The sequence below is a fragment of the Pan troglodytes genome, chromosome 1 (assembly GCF_028858775.2).
Source record: "Pan troglodytes isolate AG18354 chromosome 1, NHGRI_mPanTro3-v2.0_pri, whole genome shotgun sequence".
NCBI classification, from domain to species: domain Eukaryota; kingdom Metazoa; phylum Chordata; class Mammalia; order Primates; family Hominidae; genus Pan; species Pan troglodytes.
This window is the reverse complement of record NC_072398.2, coordinates 202,146,792-202,169,604: the sequence shown is the minus strand read 5'-3', so window position 1 is coordinate 202,169,604 and position 22,813 is coordinate 202,146,792. Positions and strand designations below refer to the sequence as shown.

The 22,813-nt window shown below is 50.8% G+C and overlaps 1 protein-coding gene across 1 annotated transcript in view; it reads left to right on the top strand.

Annotated features, from left to right (window-relative positions):
• The first annotated feature begins 426 nt into the window (after window positions 1-426).
• Window positions 427-22,813, top strand: part of OPRD1 (opioid receptor delta 1) — a 59,041-nt gene continuing 36,654 nt past the window's right edge. The window contains exon 1 of the mRNA XM_513259.8: window positions 427-946. Coding sequence (XP_513259.3) covers window positions 720-946 — 227 coding nt within the window. The 5' untranslated portion in view covers window positions 427-719. The remainder of the gene's footprint in view (window positions 947-22,813) is intronic.

Sequence of the window (22,813 nt, the reverse complement as noted above, 5' to 3'; positions counted from 1 at the left end):
TCTTCTATTAGGCACCCTCAAAATTTTTGTTGAGCGAAATGAATGGGGTGCAAGAAAGGCACGGATAATATAGGTTATTTACGGAGCATGTAACTGTCCGCAGGGCACTTTGTTCGAATCATTTTATTCAATCTCCCCAACCACCCTCTGAGGGAGGTGGTACGATTTTCCTCATCTCACAGACAAAGAGAATGAAGCTGAGGGAGGTTAAGCGACTTACACAAGGTCACTCCGCCTGTTAGTGCAGGGGCGGGAGGCGGGATCCACACCCAGGTCCCTCTGACACCAAAGTGGCAAGGGGATGGGAGGGGAGTCCAGGTTGGGACGGGGTCGCACTGGAGCTGGCGGAGCATCCCTAGGGAGGGGGCGGGAGGCCTCCCCTGCCCAGCTCCGAGCCGGTGGTGCAGCGTCCGCCCCCGGTCGCGGGCACAGACTGGCGGCCGCCTCCGGGCCACGTGGTGCGCGCGGCGGGCGCGTCCGAGGAGCCTGCGGCTGCTCCTGGCTCACAGCGCTCCGGGCGAGGAGAGCGGGCGGACGCCGGGGGCTGGGCCGGTGCGGGCGGCGAGGCAGGCGGAGGAGGCGCAGAGACAGCGGGGCGGCCGGGGCGCGGCAGCCGGCGGCGTCGGGGCCGCGGCCTCTGCCTTGCCGCTCCCCTCGCGTCGGATCCCCGCGCCCAGGGCGCACGGTGGAGAGGGACGCGGCGGAGCCGGCCGGCAGCCATGGAACCGGCCCCCTCCGCCGGCGCCGAGCTGCAGCCCCCGCTCTTCGCCAACGCCTCGGACGCCTACCCTAGCGCCTTCCCCAGCGCTGGCGCCAATGCGTCGGGGCCGCCAGGCGCGCGGAGCGCCTCGTCCCTCGCCCTGGCAATCGCCATCACCGCGCTCTACTCGGCCGTGTGCGCCGTGGGGCTGCTGGGCAACGTGCTTGTCATGTTCGGCATCGTCCGGTGAGTCCGCTGCGGGCCGGCGCCGCAGGGCTGGAGCCCGGGGTGAGGATGAGGATCACGAACTTGAGACCCCAAGCCCGTTCCCTGGACTCCCCGCGCCTCCGCACTTCCTGCAGGGGCACCTGGGGCCCAGCGAGAGGCGAGGCCACTTACATCGAGGGGAACACAGGAATGTGTGTCATCGTGTGTATGTGTGTGTGTGTGTGTGTGTGGTGGGGGGGGAGTGCGCCGCGGTTGACTAAATGACATTTGATCATCTGTTGGCATCCCCTTGCTTCTTTGTGGGACAGTTTGGCGTCAGTTTGTGTGTCTGTCACAGTTTGTGAGTGGATGGTTGTGACAGTACAACTGTATGTTTGGACGTCGGAAACATGCCCATGGGGTGGGCAGTGCTGCTCTGAGGTGCCGCGGGCCTTTGGGGAGACCGGTGTGAGGGCACCGTGCAGGCAGGGCGGACAGGAGGGTGCTGGGTGTCAGCACCTCGCAGTGGGGCCCTTACCAAGTCATATTTGGTGCTCATCTGTTGGTGTGAGCTTGTCCCTAACGGTCAGTTTGTGATCCTGTCTGAATGTAACAATGTGACTGTTGTTTCTTGTCAAGCCCTTGAAACCCCGAGGGCGGCAGAGCACCCAGAGTGGCCGTCGTCCCTGTGTTTGTGCAGCTGTGTGTGCCTTTGCCAGTGATTCCTGGATAACATGGGCGACAGCTGTGGGCCGCCAACCGGTTCTCTGTTCCCTTCGCCAGTGCCCATCTGGTCAGGAATTCTGAATAGGATTCAGAGAAGACTCATGCCCTCCTCACAAATGCCCTCTCCCATTTTCTCTTTGCCTCCTCTAACAGTCTTTTCTTCTGCCGGAGGCAGCAGAGGTTGGTCTGGGCTGGAGTGGATTTTGAGTTTTCATCCCAGGAAGTGAGGTGCTCTTCTTGGAGTTTATGGAGAGTGCTGGGACCTTCTCAGAGAGCCTAAGACGTCAGCTTGCCCCAGAAGTAGCCCTCCTGATACAGCCCCACAAGCTCAGACATGGCCAATAAGGGTTGAGAGGAAAATTTCTATCTTTAAAACAACAAAGATGCCCTGGTATTTGCTGTTAGTTGAAAATGGGTCCTTCATGCTGGTGGACCAAGGACATGGCCCTAAACCTCTCTGGGCTGTGGGTGTCACCATGCAGGGCATAGGTCAGGTCGTGGACTCAGAGGTTAGAGAGATGAACTGTAGTCTCAGCCTAGTCATGGATGCCCAGGCACCATTCTTCCTGCCCTGCCTCCCATCCGCCTCAGTTTCCCTGTCCGAAGAATACAGACCCAATCTCCTCAATTGGAAAGTGTGAATTCCAGGGTATGGGGTCTCTGCAGCGCAGAACGTGGTGTGTTGGAGCATGGGATGAGGTGTGTGGGTGTCAGTGGGCTTAGGCATTGATGATCTCTGGGAGATCTTTGCTCCTCCAGAAAGAGTGGCGGGTACAAGAATTTCCTGTGCTTTCCATGACTCATCACAAGCAACAGTGGGAGAATTCCCCCCAAGCACAGGCGGGACTGATCTTTGCTTTGTGTCTTTGTCAGTGATTCTCCCCACTTCGCAGGCTTCGAGGCAGGCCGGCCTGGTATGAATCCCTGCTCTGCCACGAACTGGCTCTGTGACTTGGGTGAACCACTTAGCCTCTTTGAGCCTCAGTTTCTTCGTCTGTAGAATGACGTAATGATAAATCTTCTTCCACAGGGTTGTTGTGAGGTGTCAGTGAGAGAGCACATAACGCACTGGCCTGGCGCCTGGACCCAGTAAATGGACGCTGTCTGTATAGCGAGGCGGAGGGATTTTCTAGATCCTGTAGAATCTGACTAAAGAAGGGAGCTTGAGGGAGGCATTTGTCCTAAGGTGGGCCTGAGAGTAGCTGTGATTCTGAGAGCTCCGGGTTCCTGGCACCTGCCCTGTCTAGGGGAGCTCCAGGTGCCCAAGTCTGGAAAAAGCCGAGCGTCGGTGTGTTCGGTCTGATTTCCAACCTTTTCCCCGGGGCCTCTGGCTGGTTGGCTGACTGAGCACAGCTTCCCCACTACCATTGAGCAAGGGGAGGGGACTCCCACTGCTGAGGGTCCACTGTGGGGAGGCTCTGGGCTCAGCCTGCTAGGGGCATTCCCACACAGCCTTCCCGGAATCGCATTGCCAAGTGTACGCAAGCAGCTTAGTGGGCCCCTAGGGGTCCCCATGTTACCAAGACATTTCGCTGGTCAACCATTTATGTGAAAATTTTATCTCTGGGTCTGAATGATTGAATCCTCACCTTCAATCCTATGGGACAGGCATTAGAATCATCATCAGTACCCGCATCCTGCAGATAAAATGAGGAATCTGCAGCTCAGAGACAGGCAAGGTAACTTGTTCTCGGAGGGTACCACAGTTGGCACCAGGCCCAGAGCTAGAACCTTAGTCTGTGACTTAAGTCCAAAACTTTTCTCCAGAGTTGCCTGGGGTAGAGGACAGTCAAAGCATTGTCTGGAAGGAGGGTGGCAGAATTCTGTCCCTCCTCTTTTATTTTTGAGACAAGATTTCTCTCTGTTGCCCAGGCTGGAGCGTCGCAATCACAGCTCACTGCAACCTCGACCTCCTGGGCTTAATGCAATCCTCCCACCTCAGGCTCCTGGGTAGCTGGGACTACAGGCACAAGCCATGCTAACTTTTGTTTTTTTTTTTTTTTTTTGCAGAGACAGGGTTTTGCCATGTTGCCTAGGCTGGTGTCAAACTTCTGAGCTCAAGCAATCCACCCACCTCGGCCTCCCAAAGTGCTGGGATTACGGGCGGAGCCATGGTGCCCGGCTGTGTCCCTCCTCTTGTCTTAGAGTCCTCAGAGAGCAGAGACCTGGGGACTGTGCTCCTCTGCGTTTTTCAGCCTGTGCATTTTAGGCTGCTGTCCTTTGGGGAGGCGGAATGATAACGGCTGGCGCTCTGCCCTTTCCCAGTGAACAGTGAACGAGAGTCTGAGGGCGGGGCAGCTGCCTGGGTCTTGGCTTCTGCTGGAAACGCCCCAAGGGCAGTGGGGAGAGCGCAGCCCGGGCTGGAGAAGGGACCCTGCTCCCCTGAAGGGCTCCTCGAGCTGCGCTCCATCTGCGGTTTCCTGGCAGCCCAAGCAGGGCCTGCCACAACCAGTACATGAGCCGGCTGCTGGGTTGAGTGAAGAATGAGTGGTTGAATAAGTGAATTCTGCCTGTCAGTCCTGAGCTTAGGCAGCATGTGGGGGGTGGGGAGCAGGTGTGCAAGGGAAGATTCAGAGACCCTTGGGGAAGGAAAGCCGGGTGGTATAGTGGGCAGAGCTGTGGCTCTGGACCAGACATATCTGAGTTCAAAGCCACTTACTTGCTGTGTACTCGGGCTAGTGACGAGCTGTCTGAAGCTCTTCTCATTAAAGTGGGAACACCAACAGCGCCTCCAGGGCGGGGGTGAGGATTAAGTGGCATAATGTGTGATATCTGAGCCTTTTAGACCCTAAGCTCTTTGAGAACATGAGGGGCTCTGTGTGAAGGACTGAAAAGAATTAACTCATTCTACAACATTCTACATGCTCTGTGCTAAATGCCGAGAAAAAAAACACACCGTGCTCCAGACCTTCCGGAGCTTAGGGTGTGGTGGGAGACAGACATTCGTCAGCCAGTCATCCAATAAACTGAAGTTTGTAGCTGTGGTAGGGGCTATCTGTGAAAGTATGTGGGGGATTTGGGAGCCCATGATGGGGGCAGGGGAGGGTCTCAGCTGGGCGGAGAGATCAGAGAAGCCTCTGCAGAGCTAAAGGAAACTGAGTCAAAAGCTGAGGGAGGAGCTGTGGCTGGGAAGCAGGACGCTGATGAGGGCCTGAACATAAGAACCAGGAATCTCAGAATTCCAGGTCAGAAGCATCCTCCGTCCTGCAGGCCCCACACTCTGTCCTCTCTCCCCTCCAAGAAGCTACCTGAGAAGCTGTCTCATCCTGGGGGCCTGAGAGGGGCCTCTGGGAATTGTGCTTTTAGCAAACAGCCTGTGGCTGGAGGGAATGAGGCTTCCATGAAGCGTGAGCAGGACTTCTGTGGACAGGTGGTCCCAAGGTAGAGCATCACCCCCTCCTCCTGCATGTGGGATTGGCCAGCACGATGACTCGTGCTGGCCATGGGGATGCCCTGGTCCTCAGAGCAGACACCGGACAACCCCTTCTTCCGGGCAGAGTCAGTGTCCTCTGCAGGGCTGGCATCTCAGAGACTTCCCATGGGCAGCCCACTGGGTAGGTGTGGTGTGATGGGCTTAGCAGGCCCCTCACCTGTGGCAGGTGACCCCCTCTTCCTCCTGCCTGGCCCAGATCCTGGGTGGCCCGACCCAGAACCTGGGCAAGAGGAGTCAGTGCTTTCCTACCTGGCCTCCTGTCTGTTCCGCAGCCTTCTCTGTCTCCCTGCCTCCTCTGCGCCCTGAGCTAGGTTTCAGCAGGTTTGTACCCTCCCAGCATGCCCTGCCTCCTGCCAGCCCTGGCCAGCCTCCACGAGACGCCTTCAGCCTGTGTGCTTCTCTGCCCCTTGATCTCACCTCAGCCCATGTCTCTTCTGATTTGTCTCCTTGTATCAAATGCTGGCTCTGCTACTTACTAAGAGCTTTAGCAAGCCGGATCGCCTCACTGCACCTGTCTTCATCGGGAAGATGTGGGTAATAGTACTATTTCATAGGTACCTTTGTCCTCAGGATTAGATGAGATGATGTTGGCAAAGCACTGTGTTTTCCCTCCTATCTGAGGTGACTGTAGCACCCAGCAGGGAGGGGAGTTGGGCCAGGCAGGTGGGCTGTGGCAGGGTCGGGATAGGTGAATGAAGGGTTCTGGTTGTCTCTTTGGTCTCCTGCTGAGGTTCCAGAAGCTGCTGGGGAAAATGCTGAAGTGTCTTCTTAGCAAAATTTGTAGCACTGAATCTGTGTCCTGTTTTTGGAAGCCCCTTGGCTTCTTGTCTCCCTCCCCTCTCTTGGGGTCTGGACCCAGGGCCTCTGGGCCAGGAGGGATTCCAGTGAGATGACACAGTGCAGTGGTAAAGGTTGTGGCTAGAGGTCAGGGAGCGCCTGGTCTCTATCCATGTCCCAGAGGTGTGGCTTTGGGCAAAAACAGCTTAACTTCCCTGAGCCTCATTTTTTTTTTTTTTTTTTTTTTGGATGGAGTCTCACTCTGTTGCCCAGGCTGGAGTGCAGTGGTGTGATCTCAGCTCACTGCAACCTCTGCCTCCCTGGTTCAAGGGATTCTCGTGCCTCAGCCTCCCCAGTAGCTAGGATTACAGGCGCTCGCCACCACGCCCAGCTAGTTTTTGTGTTTTTAGTAGAGACGGGGTGGGGGGGGTTTCACCATGTTGGCCAGGCTGGTCTCGAACTCCTGACCTCAAGTGATCCGCCAGCCTTGGCCTCCCAAAGTGCTGGGATTATAGGCGTGAGCCGCTGCGCCTGGCTCATTTTATCATTTAAAACATTGGGGCGATATGACAGGTTATTGGGAGGACTCAAAGAGATCGAGCATGGAAAGGCTGTAGCATAGCACCTGGCATGCCCTGCGCTGTGGTTTCCTGCAGTGGCTGCAGGTGGGCAAAGTGCAGGTGGGCTGTTGAGGCCTGGTTGTCTACGTTTTCCGCCTTTGGCCCTTTCCCATGTCCTGCATTGCCTGCACATGTACTCAGTCAGTAAAGCATTTGCTGATGCTGACCCATGCCAGGCCTGTCCAGCCTCAGCTCTCACTGCCCAGACCCACAGCTTAAACCTCCATACGCCCCCTGGCTCCTAACACACCTATGTCCCATGCCACCCCCTGGTTAGTTGCAACTCCACAGACAAGTGCAGCTCCCTGGAACTATGGGAGTCCAGGGAGTCTCCAGACCCAGCCAGAGGAGAGGATGCCTGTGCATCATGGAGGGGAGCAGCAGTTGGCTCCCTGGAGAGGTGCGGGTGGAGCATTCCAGATAGAGGGAACCACAGGAGCAATGATTCACCAATTCACCGAGGCTGAGACGAGAGTGTTGGGGACCAGGGTGGCTGTGAGGATGGAGAGGCTGCAGGGACAAAAGCAGGAAAGGCGTCGTAAACAGGTGTCCTTCTTACCATAGTGTCAAAAGCACCTGCTGAGTGCTGAGCTTGGCTGGGCTCGGGAGCTACCCATGATTCCTGAGGAGGTACACCTGGTAGAGTAGCCCCAGGTAATTGGAGGCAGGTGTTCTCATGGGGATGGTGAGAGGGAGGGCTGAGGAGAGGCCTGGAGGCAGGCCCAGCATGACTGTGTGAGGAGCCAGAGGCCGTGGTGAGGTTCTAGTCTGGATGTGGGAGCTGAGGCTGGACAGGTCCTCAGGGGTCCCATGGTAAGGTTGGCGTGCTGGGAAATGAGGAAGCTTTGGGTCACAGGCCATGGGGAGGGGGATTTTGGAGCAATCTGTGCAGAATGGTGTTCAAGAGAATGAATTTGGTGTGGGGGTGAGGGGTGGATTGGATGGGGAGGGGCTCAATGTGGGGACACTAGAGAGGGTGGCTCAGGGCAATGAAAAGAGAGCCATGTGACCTTGGACGGGGCCATTAAAACCCTGTCCTCAGCTGTCCCCTTTCTGAAATGGAGTGCTGTTGGACCTAACAAGAAGGCAGGAAGCTGTGCATGGTGGTGCATGCCTGTAATCTCAGCTATTCAAGAGGCTAAGATGTTGATCAGACTGGACAACATAGCAAGACCCCATTTCAAAAAAAAAAGGAAGGAGGCAGCAGGAGGAGGCTGGGCTAGATGACTTCTGGTGAGGCTGAGCAGAGAGAACAAGCAGCAGCCCTGGCTGCTGTTCCTGCTGCATCTCTTGGTCTTGCCTGGAGCCTGCTTCTTCCTGGGTCTTGGGTTCATTCCCTGGGGAGTGTGTGTGACTTACAGACGCACTGCGGTGGGTCCATAGGAGTCACTGAGAACACTGAAAAGCCTCTTCCTAAGCTTCTGCCACATGCCAGAGGCTTCTGGATCCAGAGGCCATATTGAGGTTGAAGTATGCAAGCTGCACCACAGCCCTGTGATGGGGGCTTTCTGTTCTCATTTGCAAATGGGGACAAGAAGGCTCAGAGGGAGCGAGTGCCTCTCACAGCAAGAGAGGGGTGGAGTCGAGATTCCAACCCAGGCCTCTCTGACTCCAAAATCACTCCATGTTTCCATCTGCTGCTGCTGTCCATGACATGGCGGAATGGAGGCGAGTGCTGGGGACGTCTAGGTAGAGAAGCGAGGAACGGGGATGGGGTAGAGGGTAGATTGCTGTCTGCAAATCTCTGAGGCCTCTGCATGGGGTGGCAGCAGTTGAGAGCCTGGGCATTGGAGCCAGACTGACCTGGAATTACATCCCAGCGGTGCCATTTACTAAGAGAGTGAGCTTGAACAATACATACACACCCTCTCTGAGCCTCAGCTTTATCATCTGTGAAATGGGAGTAGTGATAGACCCTCACAGAGTGGTTATGAGGAGTTCACGAGGCCTGATATGAGGGACTTCAGCACAGAGCTAGGCATTTGGTATGTGGTCAATAAACATCTTCTGTAATTATGACTATTTAGAAGAGGAGTCACACTTGCTTTGCATTCATTTGATTGACATTTATCGAGCCTCAGAGGAACTAGATTTTTTTTTTTTTTTTTTTTTGAGATAGTCTCGCTCTGTTGCCCAGGCTGGAGTGCAGTGATGCGATCTTGGCTCACTGCAACCTCTGCCTTCTGGGTTCAAGCAATTCTCTTGCCTCAACCTCCTGAGTAGCTGGGATTACAGGTGTGTGCCAACATACTAGGCTAATTTTTGTATTTTTAGTAGAGATGGGGTTTCACCATGATGGCCAGGCTGGTCTCCAACTCCTGGCCTCAAGTGATCCACCTGCCTCAGCCTCCCAAAGTGCTGGGATTACAGTTGTGAACTGGAACTAGAATTATTGAGTGGGTGGTATAGGGAAACTTTATCAACTCAATATTATAAATTTTCAGCTGGGTGCAGTGACTCACGCCTGTAATCCTAATACTTCGGGAGGCAAAGCAGGAGGATCACTGGAGTCCAGGAGTTCGAGACCAGCCCGAACAATATGGCAAGACCCTGTCTCTCCAAAAAAATTAAAAAGTTAGCTGAGCATGGTGGCATGAACCTGTAGTCCCAGCTGCTTGGGTGGAAGGATGGCTTGAACCCAGGAACTCAAGGTGACAGTGAGCTATGATTGTACCACTGCAGTCCAGCCTGGGCAACAAAGCGAGATCCCATATCTCAAACTCCTGACCCCAGGTGATCTGCCCGCCTCTGGCCTCCTAAAGTGCTGGGATTACAGGTGTGAGCCACCGCATCTGGCCTGAGACCCCATATTTAATTAAAAAAATTTTTTCTTCTACAATAAAAGGTAACAAACTTATTTCAGAAAATGTGGAGAAATTTAAGCAGAGACAGACATTATCCATAATCCTACCACAGAGAAAAGAGCTTTTTCATTTTGGTGTGTTTCCTTGCCATCTCTTTTCTGTCTCTCTTTCTGTTTCTCAATTTTATTTATTTTTATTTATTTATTTTTTTGAGACAGAGTCTTGCTCTTGTCATCCAGGCTGGAGCACAATGGCACAATCTCGGCTCACTGCAACCTCTGCCTCCTGGGTTCAAGCAATTCTCCTCCCTCAGCCTCCCAAGTAGCTGGGATTACAGGTACCTGCCACTACGCCCGGCTAATTTTTGTATTTTTAGTACAGACAGGGTGTCACCATCTTGGCCAGGCTGGTCTTGAACTCTTGACCTCAGGTGATCCACCTGCCTTGGCCTCCCAAAGTTCTGGGATTACAGGCATGAGCCACAGTGCCCAGCTTATTTTTATTTTTGAGATGGGGATCTCCTTATGTTGCCCAAGCTGGTCTCGAACTCCTGGACTCAAGTGATCCTCCCACCTTGGCCTCCCAAAGTGCTGGGATTACAGTCATGAGCCGACACACCCAGCTTTGTTTTTCCATTTTAGTGAAATCAGGGTCACATGTCGAAGTCATGATCGCATTGCATGTAATATTTTGTGAGATGCCTATTCACTTAACATTATATGGTAAGCATGTGCTCTTCTAGTTTGAAAACATGATTTTTGATGGCTACATTGCATGAATGTGTTCTTTTTCCAGTGACTTTTATAATTTCCAATAGTATGCCAATCTAAATAATGCTGCTGCTGCCCAGGCATGGTGGCTCACCCCCATAATTCCAGCACTTTGGGAGGCCATGGTGGGAGGATCACTTGAGCCCAGGAATTCAAGATCAGCACAGGCAACATAGCAAGACCCTGTCTCTAAAAACAAAAAAATAGTAATCATACATAATGCTGTGAACATTCTTGGACATGTGTGTTTGTGCACATCTCATTATTTCTTTCTTTCTTTTTTTTTTTTTTTTTTGAGATGGAGTTTTGCTCTTGTTGCCCAGGCTGGAGTGCAATGGCGCAATCTCAGCTCACCACAACCTCCGCCTCCTGGGTTCAAGCGATTCTCCTGCCTCAGCCACCCGAGTAGCTGGGATTACAGGCATGCGCCACCATGCCCGGCTAACTTTGTATTTTTAGTAGAGATGGGGTTTCTTCATGTTGGTCATGCTGGTCTCTACCTCCTGACCTCGTGATCCGCCCGACTCGTCCTCCCAAAGTGTTGGGATTACAGGTGTGAGCCACCGCGCCCTGCTATTTCATTATTTCTATAAGGAATTTTCCCACAGTCAAAGCTCTCCAAGAAGGTACGGGCTGCTGTGTAATGTAGGGAGCTTCCTGTCACTGAAGTGCGCAAGTAGACACTGGGAAACCACTGGGTGGAGGTTTGGCCCTGGAGATTCGGGTGGAGAAGACAAGCAGAATTGCAGGCCCCTCTCACCATGGCTGAGATTTTATTTTATTGTTTGTTTATTGATTGATTGATTGATTGATTTTAGACGGAGTCTCATTCTGTTGCACAGGTTGGAGTGCAGTGGTGCAATCTTGGCTCACTGCAATCTCTGCTCCCCTGGGTTCAAGCAATTCTCCTGCCTCAGCCTCCCAAGTAGCTGGGATTACAGGCATGTGCCACCATGCCCGGTTAATTTTTTTTTTTTTTGTATTTTTAATAGAAACGGGGTTTCACCATGTTGGCCAGGTTGGTCTCGCACTCCTGACCTCAAATGATCCACCTGCCTCAGCCTCCCAAAGTACTGGGATGACAGGCGCCCAACCCTGAGATTTTAAAAAGAATGATTTTTAAATGCTGTGATCTCAGGTTCTCCTTCCCCCTTGCCTGGCAGATGTCTGGACTTTGAGAGGCAGGGGGCTGTGCAAGGGCAAGGCATGATTTCATTAACTTCAGAGTCCTGGGACCTCAAAATCAAATTGGCCACACGGAATGTCATAACATGCACAGGAAGAGGGATAATCATGGGGGTAGAGCAGAAAGTCTGGCTTAAATGAACAATTTACCATCCTCTGCAGGCTATAGTGGCCCCATTACCGGCTGGGAGCTGTGGGGTGGAATGAGGGGGTGTCTGGGTTGTGTTCTACTGATTTATAGTTCCCAGTGCAGCTGCAGAAATCAGCAGCTTTGTCTCTGGCCAGGAAGGGTGTGTGCAGAAAGAATCTTTTCTTCTGTAGTCTTTTTTTTTTTTTTTTTTTGAGATGGAGCCTCACTTTATCACCCAGGCTGGAGTGCAATGGTGCGATCTCGGCTCACTGCACCTTCCACCTCCTGGGTTCAAGTGATTCTCATGCCTCAGCCTCCCAAGTAGCTGGGATTACAGATGTGCACCACTACACCCGGCTATTCTTTTTTAAATTTTATTTATTTATTTATTTATTTATTTATTTATTTATTTATTTATTTGAGATGGAGTCTTGCTCTGTCACCCAGGCTGGAGTGCAATGGCACGATCTCGGCTCACTGCAACCTCCGCCTCCTGGGTTCAAGCAATTCCCCTGCCACAGCCTCCTGAGTAGCTGGGATTACAGGTACGCACACCATGCCTGGCTAATTTTTGTATTTTTTGTAGAGACGGGGTTTCACCATGTTGGCCGGGCTGGTCTCGAGCTCCAGACCTCGTGATCCGCCTGCCTCGGTCTCCCAAAGTGCTGGGATTACAGGCGTGAGCCACTGTGCCTGGCCAATTTTTGTATTTTTTAGTAGAGATGAGGTTTCACCATGTTGGCCAGGCTGGACTCGAACTCCTGACTTCAGGTGATCCACCCACCCGGCCTCCCAAATTGCTGGCATTACAGGTGTGAGCCACCGTGCCCAGCCCGTCTTTCTTGATAAGTAGAAAGAACTCAAACTTTAAGGTCCTGTGAGGTCAAAAAAACCCCATTCAGGCCGGGCGCAGTGGCTAACACCTATAATCGCAGCACTTTGGGAGGCTGAGGTGGGTGGATCATTTGAGGTCAGGAGTTTGAGACCAGCCTGGCCAACATGGTGAAACTTTTTCTCTACTAAAAATAAAAAAGTTAGCCGGGCAGTAGTGGTGCATGCCTGTAATCCTAGCCACTCGGGAGGCTGAGGCAGGAGAATCGCTTGAGCCTGGGAGGCGGAGGTTGCAGTGAGCCGAGATCGCATCACTGCACTCCAGTCTGGGTGACAGAGTGAGACCCTGTCTCCAAAAAAAAAAAAAAAAAAAGCCCCATTCAAAGAACACCACACAGGGAGAGGCAGAATTTTCCTCCCCTGCAGAAATGAGCTTGTCACCAAGGCATAGAACTGTGACTAATGGATGATGGTTCTTTTTCTTTTTTTCTTTTTCTTTTTTTTTTTGAGATGGCGTCTGGCTCTGTTGCCCAGGTTGGAGTGCAGTGGCGCGATCTCAGCTCACTGCAGCTCCACCTCCCAGGTTCACAGCATTCTCCTGCCTCTGCTTCCCGAGTAGCTGGGACTACAGGCGCCCGCCACCAAACCCAGCTAATTTTCTTTTTTTTGTATTTTTAGTACAGACAGGGTTTCACCGTATTAGCCAGGATGGTCTTGATCTCCTGACCTTATGATCCGCCCGCCTTGGCCTCCCAAAGTGCTGGGATTACAGGCGTGAGCCACTGTGCCTGGCTGATGGTTCTTTTTCTTGAGCACCTATTTTGTGCCAGGCACCCTGCCTAGAGATGTGTATATATTATCCCATTTAATTTTTGCTGACCTCGTAGGAGGTGTGTTGCCCCCATGGTATACATAAGGAAACTTGAGTCTCAGAGAAACGACATAACATGCCCAAAGTCCCAAGATAATTTTGAAATCAGAAGAGTGTTGTTCTGAGCCCAGAGCCCACACTCTTTTTTTTTTTTTGAGACGGAGTCTCGCTCTGTTGCCCACGCTGGAGTGCAGTGGCGCGATCTCGGCTCACTGCAAGCTCTGCCTCCCAGGTTCACGCCATTCTCCTGCCTCAGCCTCCCGAGTAGCTGGGACTACAGGTGCCCACCACCACGCCCGGCTAATTTTTTTTTGTATTTTTTGTGGAGACGGGGTTTCACCGTGTTAGCCAGGATGATCTCGATCTCCTGACCTTGTGATCCACCTGCCTCAGCCTCCCAAAGTGCTGGGAGTACAGGTGTGAACCACTGCACCCGGCCAGAGCCCACACTCTTAACCATTGCCTTGTTCTCTGCCACCTTGTATGTCAAGTTCAGCCCCTCTGATTTACAAATGAGGAAACCGAGACCTAGAAAGGTTCTGTGTCTTTTGAGTCCATGGCCAAGGCTGGACTAGAACTGCTTTTCCTATCCCCTTGCTCCCTCTCCTTGTGTCTCTTTGCACAATTGGGATTTTCCAAAGTGAGAGAGAGGCAGGGAGTGGCTGGAAATAGCAGTACTTGGGAACACAAGAAGTAGGTTCTTTTTTTTGAGACAGAGTCTCACTCTGTTGCCCAGGCTGGAGTACAGTGGCACGATCTTGGCTCACTGCAACCTCCACCTCCTGGGTTCAAGCGATTCTCCTGCCTCAGCCTCCTGAGTAGCTTGGATTACGGTGCACGCCACCACATCCAGCTAATTTTTGTGTTTTCACTAGAGACAGGGTTTCATCATGTTGGTCAGGCTGGTCTTGAACTCCTGACCTTGTGATCCGCCTGCCTCGGCCTCCCAAGGTGCCAGGATTACAGGCGTGAGCCACAGCGCCCAGCCCAAGAGGTGGGTTCTTACACAGGGAAGCCTGGCCTAGGGGCTACTGATAACACATGATAGGCCTAAAGAACTCCAGGTTCCCTGTGGCAAGGCCAACAGCAGGGAGGCAGGCCTGTCCTTCATCAGCAGGTGGACTAGGGTTCAAATCCAGCTTCTTGCTGGCTGTCCACTGTTGAACTCAGCGTGCTGTCTGTTTTCTCATCTGTGAAATGGGGATGATAGAAAAACTCTACATCATTGGGTTGTCCCCCCTGAAGTACCAGGCACAGTTCTAGGTACTTGGGATGCAACAGTGATGAAGACACAGTCCTTGCCCTCATGGAGCTGACAGTCTAGTGGGGAAAAGATGGACGGTAAACAAATAGATGTAAGGCTAAGGCTATAGGCAGTGAAGTCAACCGAAACAGGCATTGGGTGAGAGGGTGGCGGGGCTGCAGTTGTACAGGCATACCTCAGAGATACTGTGGTTTGGGTTCCAGACCACTGCAATAAAGCAAATATCTCAAAGCAAGTCACACACATTTTTTGGATTCCCAGTGCATATAAAAGTTGTTTACAGCTGGGTGTGCTGACTCATGCTTGTAATCCCAGCACTTTGGGAGGCTGAGGTGGGCAGATTGCTTGAGCTCAGGAGTTAGAGCCCAGCCTGGGCAACATGGCAGAACCCTGTCTCTACAAAAAAATACAAAAATTAGCCGGGTGTGGTGACATGCACCTGTAGTCCCAGCTACTCGGGAGGTTGAGATGGGTGGAGCCCAGGAGGTCAAGCCTGCAGTGAACCGAGATCACGCCACTGCAGTGCAGCCTGGGTGAGAGAGCCAGACCCTGTCTCAAAAAAAATTTAAAAAAAAGTTGTTTATACTGTAGTCTATTAAGTGTGTCATAGTATTATGTCTAAAGAAAAATATACATACTTCAATTTTAAAATACTTTTATTGCTAACAAAATACTAATGATCATCTGAGCCTTCAGCAAATCATAATCTTTTTGCTGGTGAAAGGTCTTACCTCAATATTGATGGCTGCTGGTTGGAGGTAGTGGTTGCCGAAGGTTGGGGTGGCTGTGGCAATTTCTTAAAACAAGGCAACAGTGAAGTTTGCTGCATCAATTGAGTCTTTCTTTCATGAAAGATTTCTCTGTAGCATGCGATGCTGTTTGATAGCATCTTACCAACAGTAGAACTTTCAAAATTGGAGTCAGTCCTCTCAAATCCTATTGCTGCTTTATCAACTAAATTAATGTTATATTCTAAATCCTTTGTTGTCATTTCAACAAAGTTCACAGATCTTCTTCACCAGGAGTAAATTCCATCTCAAGAAACCACTTTCGGCCAGAAGCAGTGGCTTACGCCTGTAATTCCAGCACTTTGGGAGGCCAAGGTGGGCAGATCCCTTGAGGTCAGGAGTTCAAGACCAACCTGGGCAACATGGCAAAACCTTGTGTCTACAAAAAAATACAAAAATTAGCTGGGCGTGGTGGTGTGCGCCTGTAGTCCCAGCTGCTAGGGAGGCTGAGGTGGGGGGATTGCTGAAGTCCGGGAGGCAGAGGTTGTGGTGAGCTGAGATTGCACCACTGCACTCCAGCCTGGGTAACAGAGCAAGACCCTGTCTCAAAAACAAAACAAAACCAAAAGAAACCACTTTCTTTCTTTTTGATTTTTGTCTCACTGTGTTGCCCAGGCTGGAGTGCAGTGGCTACTCACAGGAACGATCATAGCTCACTACAGCCCCAAACTCCTGGGCCCAAGTGATCCTCTTGCCTCAGTCTCCTGAGTAGCTGGTAGTACAGGCGCATGCCATTGCGCCTAGCTTCAAGAAACCACTTTCTTGCTCATCTATAAGAAGCAACTTCTCATCCATTAAAATTTTTTCATGAGATTGCAGCAGCAGCAATTCAGTCACATCTTCAGGCCCCACTTCTAATTCTAGTTCTCTTGCTATTTCTACTACATCTGCAGTTACTTCCTCCACTGAAGCCTCGAACCCTCAAAGTCATCCATGAGGGCTGGAATCAACTTCTTTAAAACTCCTGTTAATATTGTTTTTTTTTTTTTTTTTTTTTTTCCCCCTCAGAGACACAGTCTTAGTCTGCTGCCCAGGCTGAGTGCAGTGATCATAGCTCACTGCAGCCTCAAACTCCTGGGCTCAAACTATCTTCTTGCCTCAGTCTCCCAAGTTGCTGGGACTACATGTGTGTGCCACCATGTCTGGCTAATTTATTTATTTTTTATTTTTTGTAGAGCCGGAGTTTCTGTGTTGCCTAGGCTGGTCTCGAGCTCCTGGCCTGAAGGGATCCTCTCACCTCAGCCTCCCAAAGTACTGGGATTACAGGTGTGAGCCATCACACCTGGCCACAAATGTACCTAATGGCAACTAGAATGGTGAATTTTTTCCAGCTTTCAGTTTACTCTGCCCAGATCCATGAGAGGAATCACTATCTATGACAGCTGTAACCTTACAGAATGTATTTCTTAAATAATAAAATTTAAGATTAAAATTATTCCTTGATCCATGGGCTACAGAATGGATGTTGTGTTAGTAAGCATGAAAACAACTTAATCTCCTTGTACGTCTCCATCAGAGCTCTTGGGTGACTAGGTGCATTGTCAATAAGCGATAATATTTTGAAAGGAATCTTTTTTTCTGAGCAGTTTGTCTCAACAGTGGGCTTGAAATACTCCATCAACCATGCTGTAAACAGATGTGCTGTCATCCAGGCTTTGTTGTACCATTTATAGAGCACAGGCAGAGTAGATTTAGCATAATTCTTAAGGGCCCTAGGATTTTTGGAATGGTAAATGAGCGTCGGCTTCAATTTAAAGTCACCAGCTGCGTTAGCCCCTAATGAGTCAGCCTGGCTGGGTGCGGTGGCTCATACCTGTAATCCCAGCACTTTGGAAGCCGAAGAGGGAGAGTCGCTTGAGCTCAGAAGTTCGAAGCTGCACTGAGCTATGATCGTGCCACTGCATTCCAGCCTGAGTGAGAGTGAAACCCGGTCTCTTAAAAAAAAAAAAAAGCCAGGCGCAGTGGTTCACGCCTGTAATCCCAGCACTTTGGGAGGCCAAGGCAGGTGGATCACCTGAGGTCAGGAGTTCGAGACCAGCCTGACCAACATAGTGAAACACTGTCTCTACTAAAAATACAAAAATTAGCCGGGTGTGATGATGTGCACCTGTAATCCCAGCTCCTCGGGAGGCTGAGGCAGGAGAATCGCTTGAACCCAGGAGGGGGAGGTTGCAGTGAGCCGAGATTGCACCACTGCACTCCACCCTGGGTAACAGAGTGAGACTCTGTCTCAAAAAAAAAAAAAAGGAGAGAGAGGGAGCATCAGTCTCTCCTTGAAGCTTTGTAACCAGGCACTGACTTCTCTCTAGGAATGAGAGTCCTAGATGATATCTTATTCCAATAGAAGGCTGTTTTGTCCCCTTGAGAATCTATTGTTTAGTGTAGCTGCCTTCATCAGTGATCTTTAAAGCCTCATGGACCAGCCTCTGCCACCTTCAAACTTGTCTTCTACAGTTTCCTCACCTCTCTCAGCCTTCCTAGAATTAAAGAGAATTAGGTCCTTACCCTGGATTAGGCTTTGGCTTAAGGGAATGTTGTGGCTGGCTTGATCTTCTATCCAGACCACTCAAACCTTCTCCATATCAGCAGTTAAGTGTATTTTGTTTCCTTTCTTTCTTTCCTTTTTTTAAGACAGAGTCTTGCTCTGTTGCCCAGGCTGGAGTGCAATGGCACGATCTCGGCTCACTACAACCTCCACCTCCCAGATTCAAGTGATTCTCCTGCCTCAGCCTCCTGAGTAGCTGGGATTACAGGTGCCCGCCACCACACCAGCTAATTTTTTGTATTTTTAGTAGAGATGGGGTTTCACCAGGTTGGCCAGGCTGGTCTCGAACTCCCGACCTCAGGTGATCCACCCACCTCGGCCTCCCAAAGTGCTGGGATTACAGGCGTGAGCCACTGTGCCCGGCCTTCTAGATTTTGATCTACAGTGCAAGACATGCGACCCTTTCATTTTCTTTTTATCTTTTGAGACAGGGTCTTGCTCTGTCGCCCAGGCCGGGGTGCAGTGCTGCAATCATGCCTCACTGCAGCTTCAACTGGCTGGGTTCAAGTGATCCTCTTTCCTCAGCCTCCGAAGTAGCTGGAACTACAGGTGTGCACCACCATACTCAGCTAATTTTTAAATTTTTTGTAGAGATGGGGACTCACTTTTTTCCCAGGCTGGTCTTGAACTCCTGAGCTCAAGCAATCCTTCCAGCTCAGCCTCCCAAAGTGCTGTGATTATAGGTGTGAGCCACTGCACCTGGCCCTTTCTTTCACTTGAACACTTAGAGGCCATTGTAGAGTTATTAATTGGCCTAATTTCAATATTGTTGTGTCTCAGGGAATAGAGAGGCCTGAGGAGAGGGAGAGAGATGGGGCAATGGCCGGTCAGTGGAGCGGTCAGAACATACACATTTATCAATTAAGTTCATCCTCTTATAGGCGTGTGGTTTGTGGCACTCCAAAACAATTACAGTGGTAGCATCCAAGATCACTGATGGCCGGGCACGGTGGTCATGCCTGTAATCCCAGCACTTTGGGAGGCTGAGGTGAGAGAATCGCTTGAGCCCAGGAGTTCGAGACCAGCCCTGGCAACATAATGAGACTCCATCTCTACAAAATGAAAAAAACAATAGCAAGGTGTGGTGGGACATGCCTGTAGTCCTAGCTACTTGGGAGGCTGAGGTGGAAGGATTGCTTGAGCCTGGGAGGTCGAGGCTGCAGTGGGCTATGATAGTGCCACTGTACTCCAACCTGGGCAACAGAGTGAGGACCCAGTCAAAAACAAAACAACAACAACAACAACAAAAACACGATCACAGATAACCATAAGAGATATAATTATGAAAAATTTGAAATATTGCAAGAATTACCAAAATATGACACAAAGTGAGCACTTGCTGTTGGAAAAATGGTGCTGATAACTTGCTCATAGCAGGGTTGCCACAAACCTTCAATTTGTAAAAAACACAATAACTACAAAGTGCTTTACACAAGGCATACCTGTATATGGAGAGGTCAAAGAAGAGGAGACAAATGAGCAGAGGACTGTTGCTTGGAGGAAGAGTGTTTTAGGCAGAGGGAACAGCAAGGGCAAGGGTTAAGGGGGATGATGCTGTATGGCTTTAGCGCGGGGCCTGGCCCACAGCAAGCAGCCATTGGTGATAATGAGGCCTTTTGGATCATTGCCCAGCACCTGGGAACCAGGGCAGGAATTAAGCCAGAGCGGAGACGCTGCTTCTCCTGGCCCCACCAGATGCTGTCCCCACCAGATGCCCCTGCAGGACAGATGGAGATAATCTGTTTCCCTTGGTTACAAAAACTCATCCTCCCACAGTGCTGGGAAATACCCCACATCTAGTGATTTTCCATTCCTCCCTGAGGGGAGCGAATGGAGCCGTCCTGCTGGGAGGGGCAGGTTAGCCACAAGACACTCCTTCCACCTGCCTAGGCCTTGTTGTCCCATATAAGAGAGGGCTCGGCCTGGTGCGGTGGCTCACGCCTGTAAGCCCAGCACTTTGGGAGGCCGAGGTTGGTGGATCACGAGGTCAGGAGATGGAGACCATCCTGGCCAACATGGTGAAACACTGTCTCTATTAAAATACAAAAATTAGCCGGGCGTGGTGGCGTGCGCCTGTAGTTTCAGCTACTCAGAAGGCTGAGGCAGGAGAATCGCTTGAACTTGGGAGGTGGAGGTTGCAGTGAGCTGAGATCGTGCCACTGCACTCCAGCCTGGGCAACAGAGTGAGACTCCGTCTCAAAAAAAAAAAAGAGAGCTCAACAGCAAAGCATAGCATACTGACTCGGTCGGAGTTAACACCGAAAATAGAACTGCTGACTTTTTTCTTTCTTTCAGTGATCATGGCTCACTGCAGGCTCAACTGCCCAGGCTCAAGTGATCCTCCCACCTTAGCCTCCTGAGTAGCTGGGACCACAGGCACCACCATGCCTGGCTAATTTTTTTATTTGTAGAGATGAGGTCTCACTATGTTGCCCAGGCTGGTCTTGAACTCCTGGGCTCCAGTGATCCTCCTGCCTTGGCCTCCCAAAGTACTGGGATTACAGGCGTGAGCCACCATGCCTGGCTGACCTTTCTTGGATGCTGACAAGGTGGCCAGCTTTGTGCCAAGCTCTATGTGAAGCATTGCACATAGGTTATTTCATTTAATTCAGCCAACTCTATGAGTTTGGTACCATGTTTCTCTCCACTTGACAGATGAGAAAACTGGGGCTCAGAGATGATAATTCACTTGCCCAGGGCCACAGTTAGGAAGTGGCAGAGCCAGCCTTTGAACTGAGGCCCCTTGACTCTCAGAGCTCAGATGTACAAAGTGTCCATGAAGCAATGTCCATGAAGAAGGCTGAACCTATGATACCTTCTGATTTCCACTGTGGAAAAATGACTTTTTGATACAGCCAGGGATTGGGAGAGGCTGTGGAACAGAGCAGACTTATTTGTAATGTCCTTAAAATAATTTAAAAAATAATCCATTGTTAATAAACAAAAGGAAAGAGAAGCTCTTTTGGGTCCCAGGCAGAGAGATGGCATAAGAAGTAAAGGCCAAGCTCAGTGGCTCCTGCCTGCAATCAAGTCGGTAGGAGGCCTGCTTTGGGAGGCCGAGGTGGGAGAATCGCTTGAGCCCAGGAGTTCAAGACCAACCTGGGCAGCACAGGGAGACCCCATCTCTACAAGAAATACAAAATTAGCCAGGAATGGTGGCACACACCTGTAGTCCCAACTGCTTGGGAGGCTGAGGTGGGAGAATTGTTTGAGCCCGGGAGCTGGCGGCTGCAGTGAGCTGTGATTGCGCCACTGCACTCTAGCCTGGGTGGTAGAGTGAGACTCTGTCTCAAAAAAAAAAAAGTAACATACAGCATGGCCAAAGGCCTGGAGTCTGCCTGGGCTTTTTGGAATGCCTGGCTTTGGATCTCAGTTCTGTTCATTCTACACTCCTGGATGAGCGCCTTTTATCTTTTGGGTCAGTTTCTTCTATAAACAAAATGGGAATATACTGAGACCCACTTCCTGGGGTGGGTGTGATTCAAATGAGAGAACGTGTGTGATGCTCTGCACAGGGGCTCCCTAGCCCATTGTCCTCAAAGGGTATTTCTTTGCTGGGGAGCTGGGTGGGTACAGGTTAGGGAAACTGTAACATCTACATCACTGTCACTAAGAATAATAAACTTGTGGACATTATTTACGTGGAATTGTGGGACTGAAACATTAAGCTGGCAGATGGTGAGGACTCAAAATCATGAAGAACCAAGAAATTACAACTGTGGAAAAAATGAGCCTGTCTTTGACAAGATTAGAAGGCTCTCTACAGGAGACCTTGCATGCAAAATCTCACTGAGTCTTCACAACACTTCTATGAGGTAGGAACAATGTAATGTGCCCATTTTACAGGTGAAGAAGCTGAGGCTCAGAGATGAAAGACTTTTGCCCAAGGGCACCTGGTTAGTAAGTGTCTGACAGCAAAGCCCCCCATGTGATGGTGGGTGTCACTGCCCTTTTCCAGCTCAGGAGACTGCGTGGCTCTGTGGCACCAGCCTTGGCCTAGAGCGTGGGCTTTGGGTCTGTATCAGGCATGATCCTATCAGAGAAAAAGCACCAGTAGGATATATTTCAGGGAGCTGGCTTATACCGTTGTGGGGTCTGGCTGGGCAAGTCTGAAAGTGGTAGGTGGAAAACTCAGGCAGGAGCTGATGCTACAGGTGGAGTTTCTTCTGAGAAATCTGTTTTGTTCATAAGGCCTTTGAAGTGATTGGAAAAGGCCAACCCAGATGATCAAGGATAATCTCCTTAAAGTCAGCTGATGGCAGATGCTAACCACAGCTACAAAATCCTTTCACAGCAGCACCTCGATTAGTGTCTGATAAAATAGCCGGATACTATAGTCTAGCCAAGTCGACACATCAGACTAACCATCACGGGGCCAGACAGACCTGGGCTTGAGTCCTGGTACTACAACCTGTCAGCTGTGTTTCATTGGGCAAGTTTCCCTGACTCTCTGATCCTCAGTCCCCTCATCTACCAAATGCCATGGTAGTGCTTACTGCATTTGGCTATCAGGATTAAATGCAATGATATAAATCACAGTGCCTTCATTCAGTGCCTGTCACCTAGAGAGAGGGAAGACACACACAAAAGTAGGTGGTCACAAACCAGTGTTCTGTTTTTTTGTCACCCAGGCTGGAGTGCAGTGGTGTGATCTCGGCTCACTGCAACCTCTGCCTCCTGGGTTCAAGCAATTCTTCTGCCTCAGCCTCCAGAGTAGCTGGGATTACAGGTGCACTCCACCATGCCTGACTAATTTTTGTATTTTTAGTAGAAACAGGGTTTCACCATGTTGGCCAGTTTGGTATCGAACTCCTGACCTCAGGTGATCCGCCCACCTCGGCCTCCCAAAGTGCTGGGATTATAGGAATGAGCCACCGTGCCCAGCCTTGAACCAGTGTGTCCCCATGACAGTGCTGCTGCTTGTTTCTGTGCTTGCATTCCTTTTTACCAGTTCCTCCTGGAGGGCAGGAACTGTGTCACATTCATCCTCAATCCTGTTTCATAGCTTAGTCCCTCACCCTAAGGAGGCGTCACTAAGTATTTCTTTTTTTCTTTTTTTTTTTTTTGAGATAGAGTCTTGCTCTGTCATCCAGGCTGGAATGTAGTAACTCGATCTCGGCTCACTGCAACCTCCACCTCCTGGGCTCAAATGATCTTTCCAC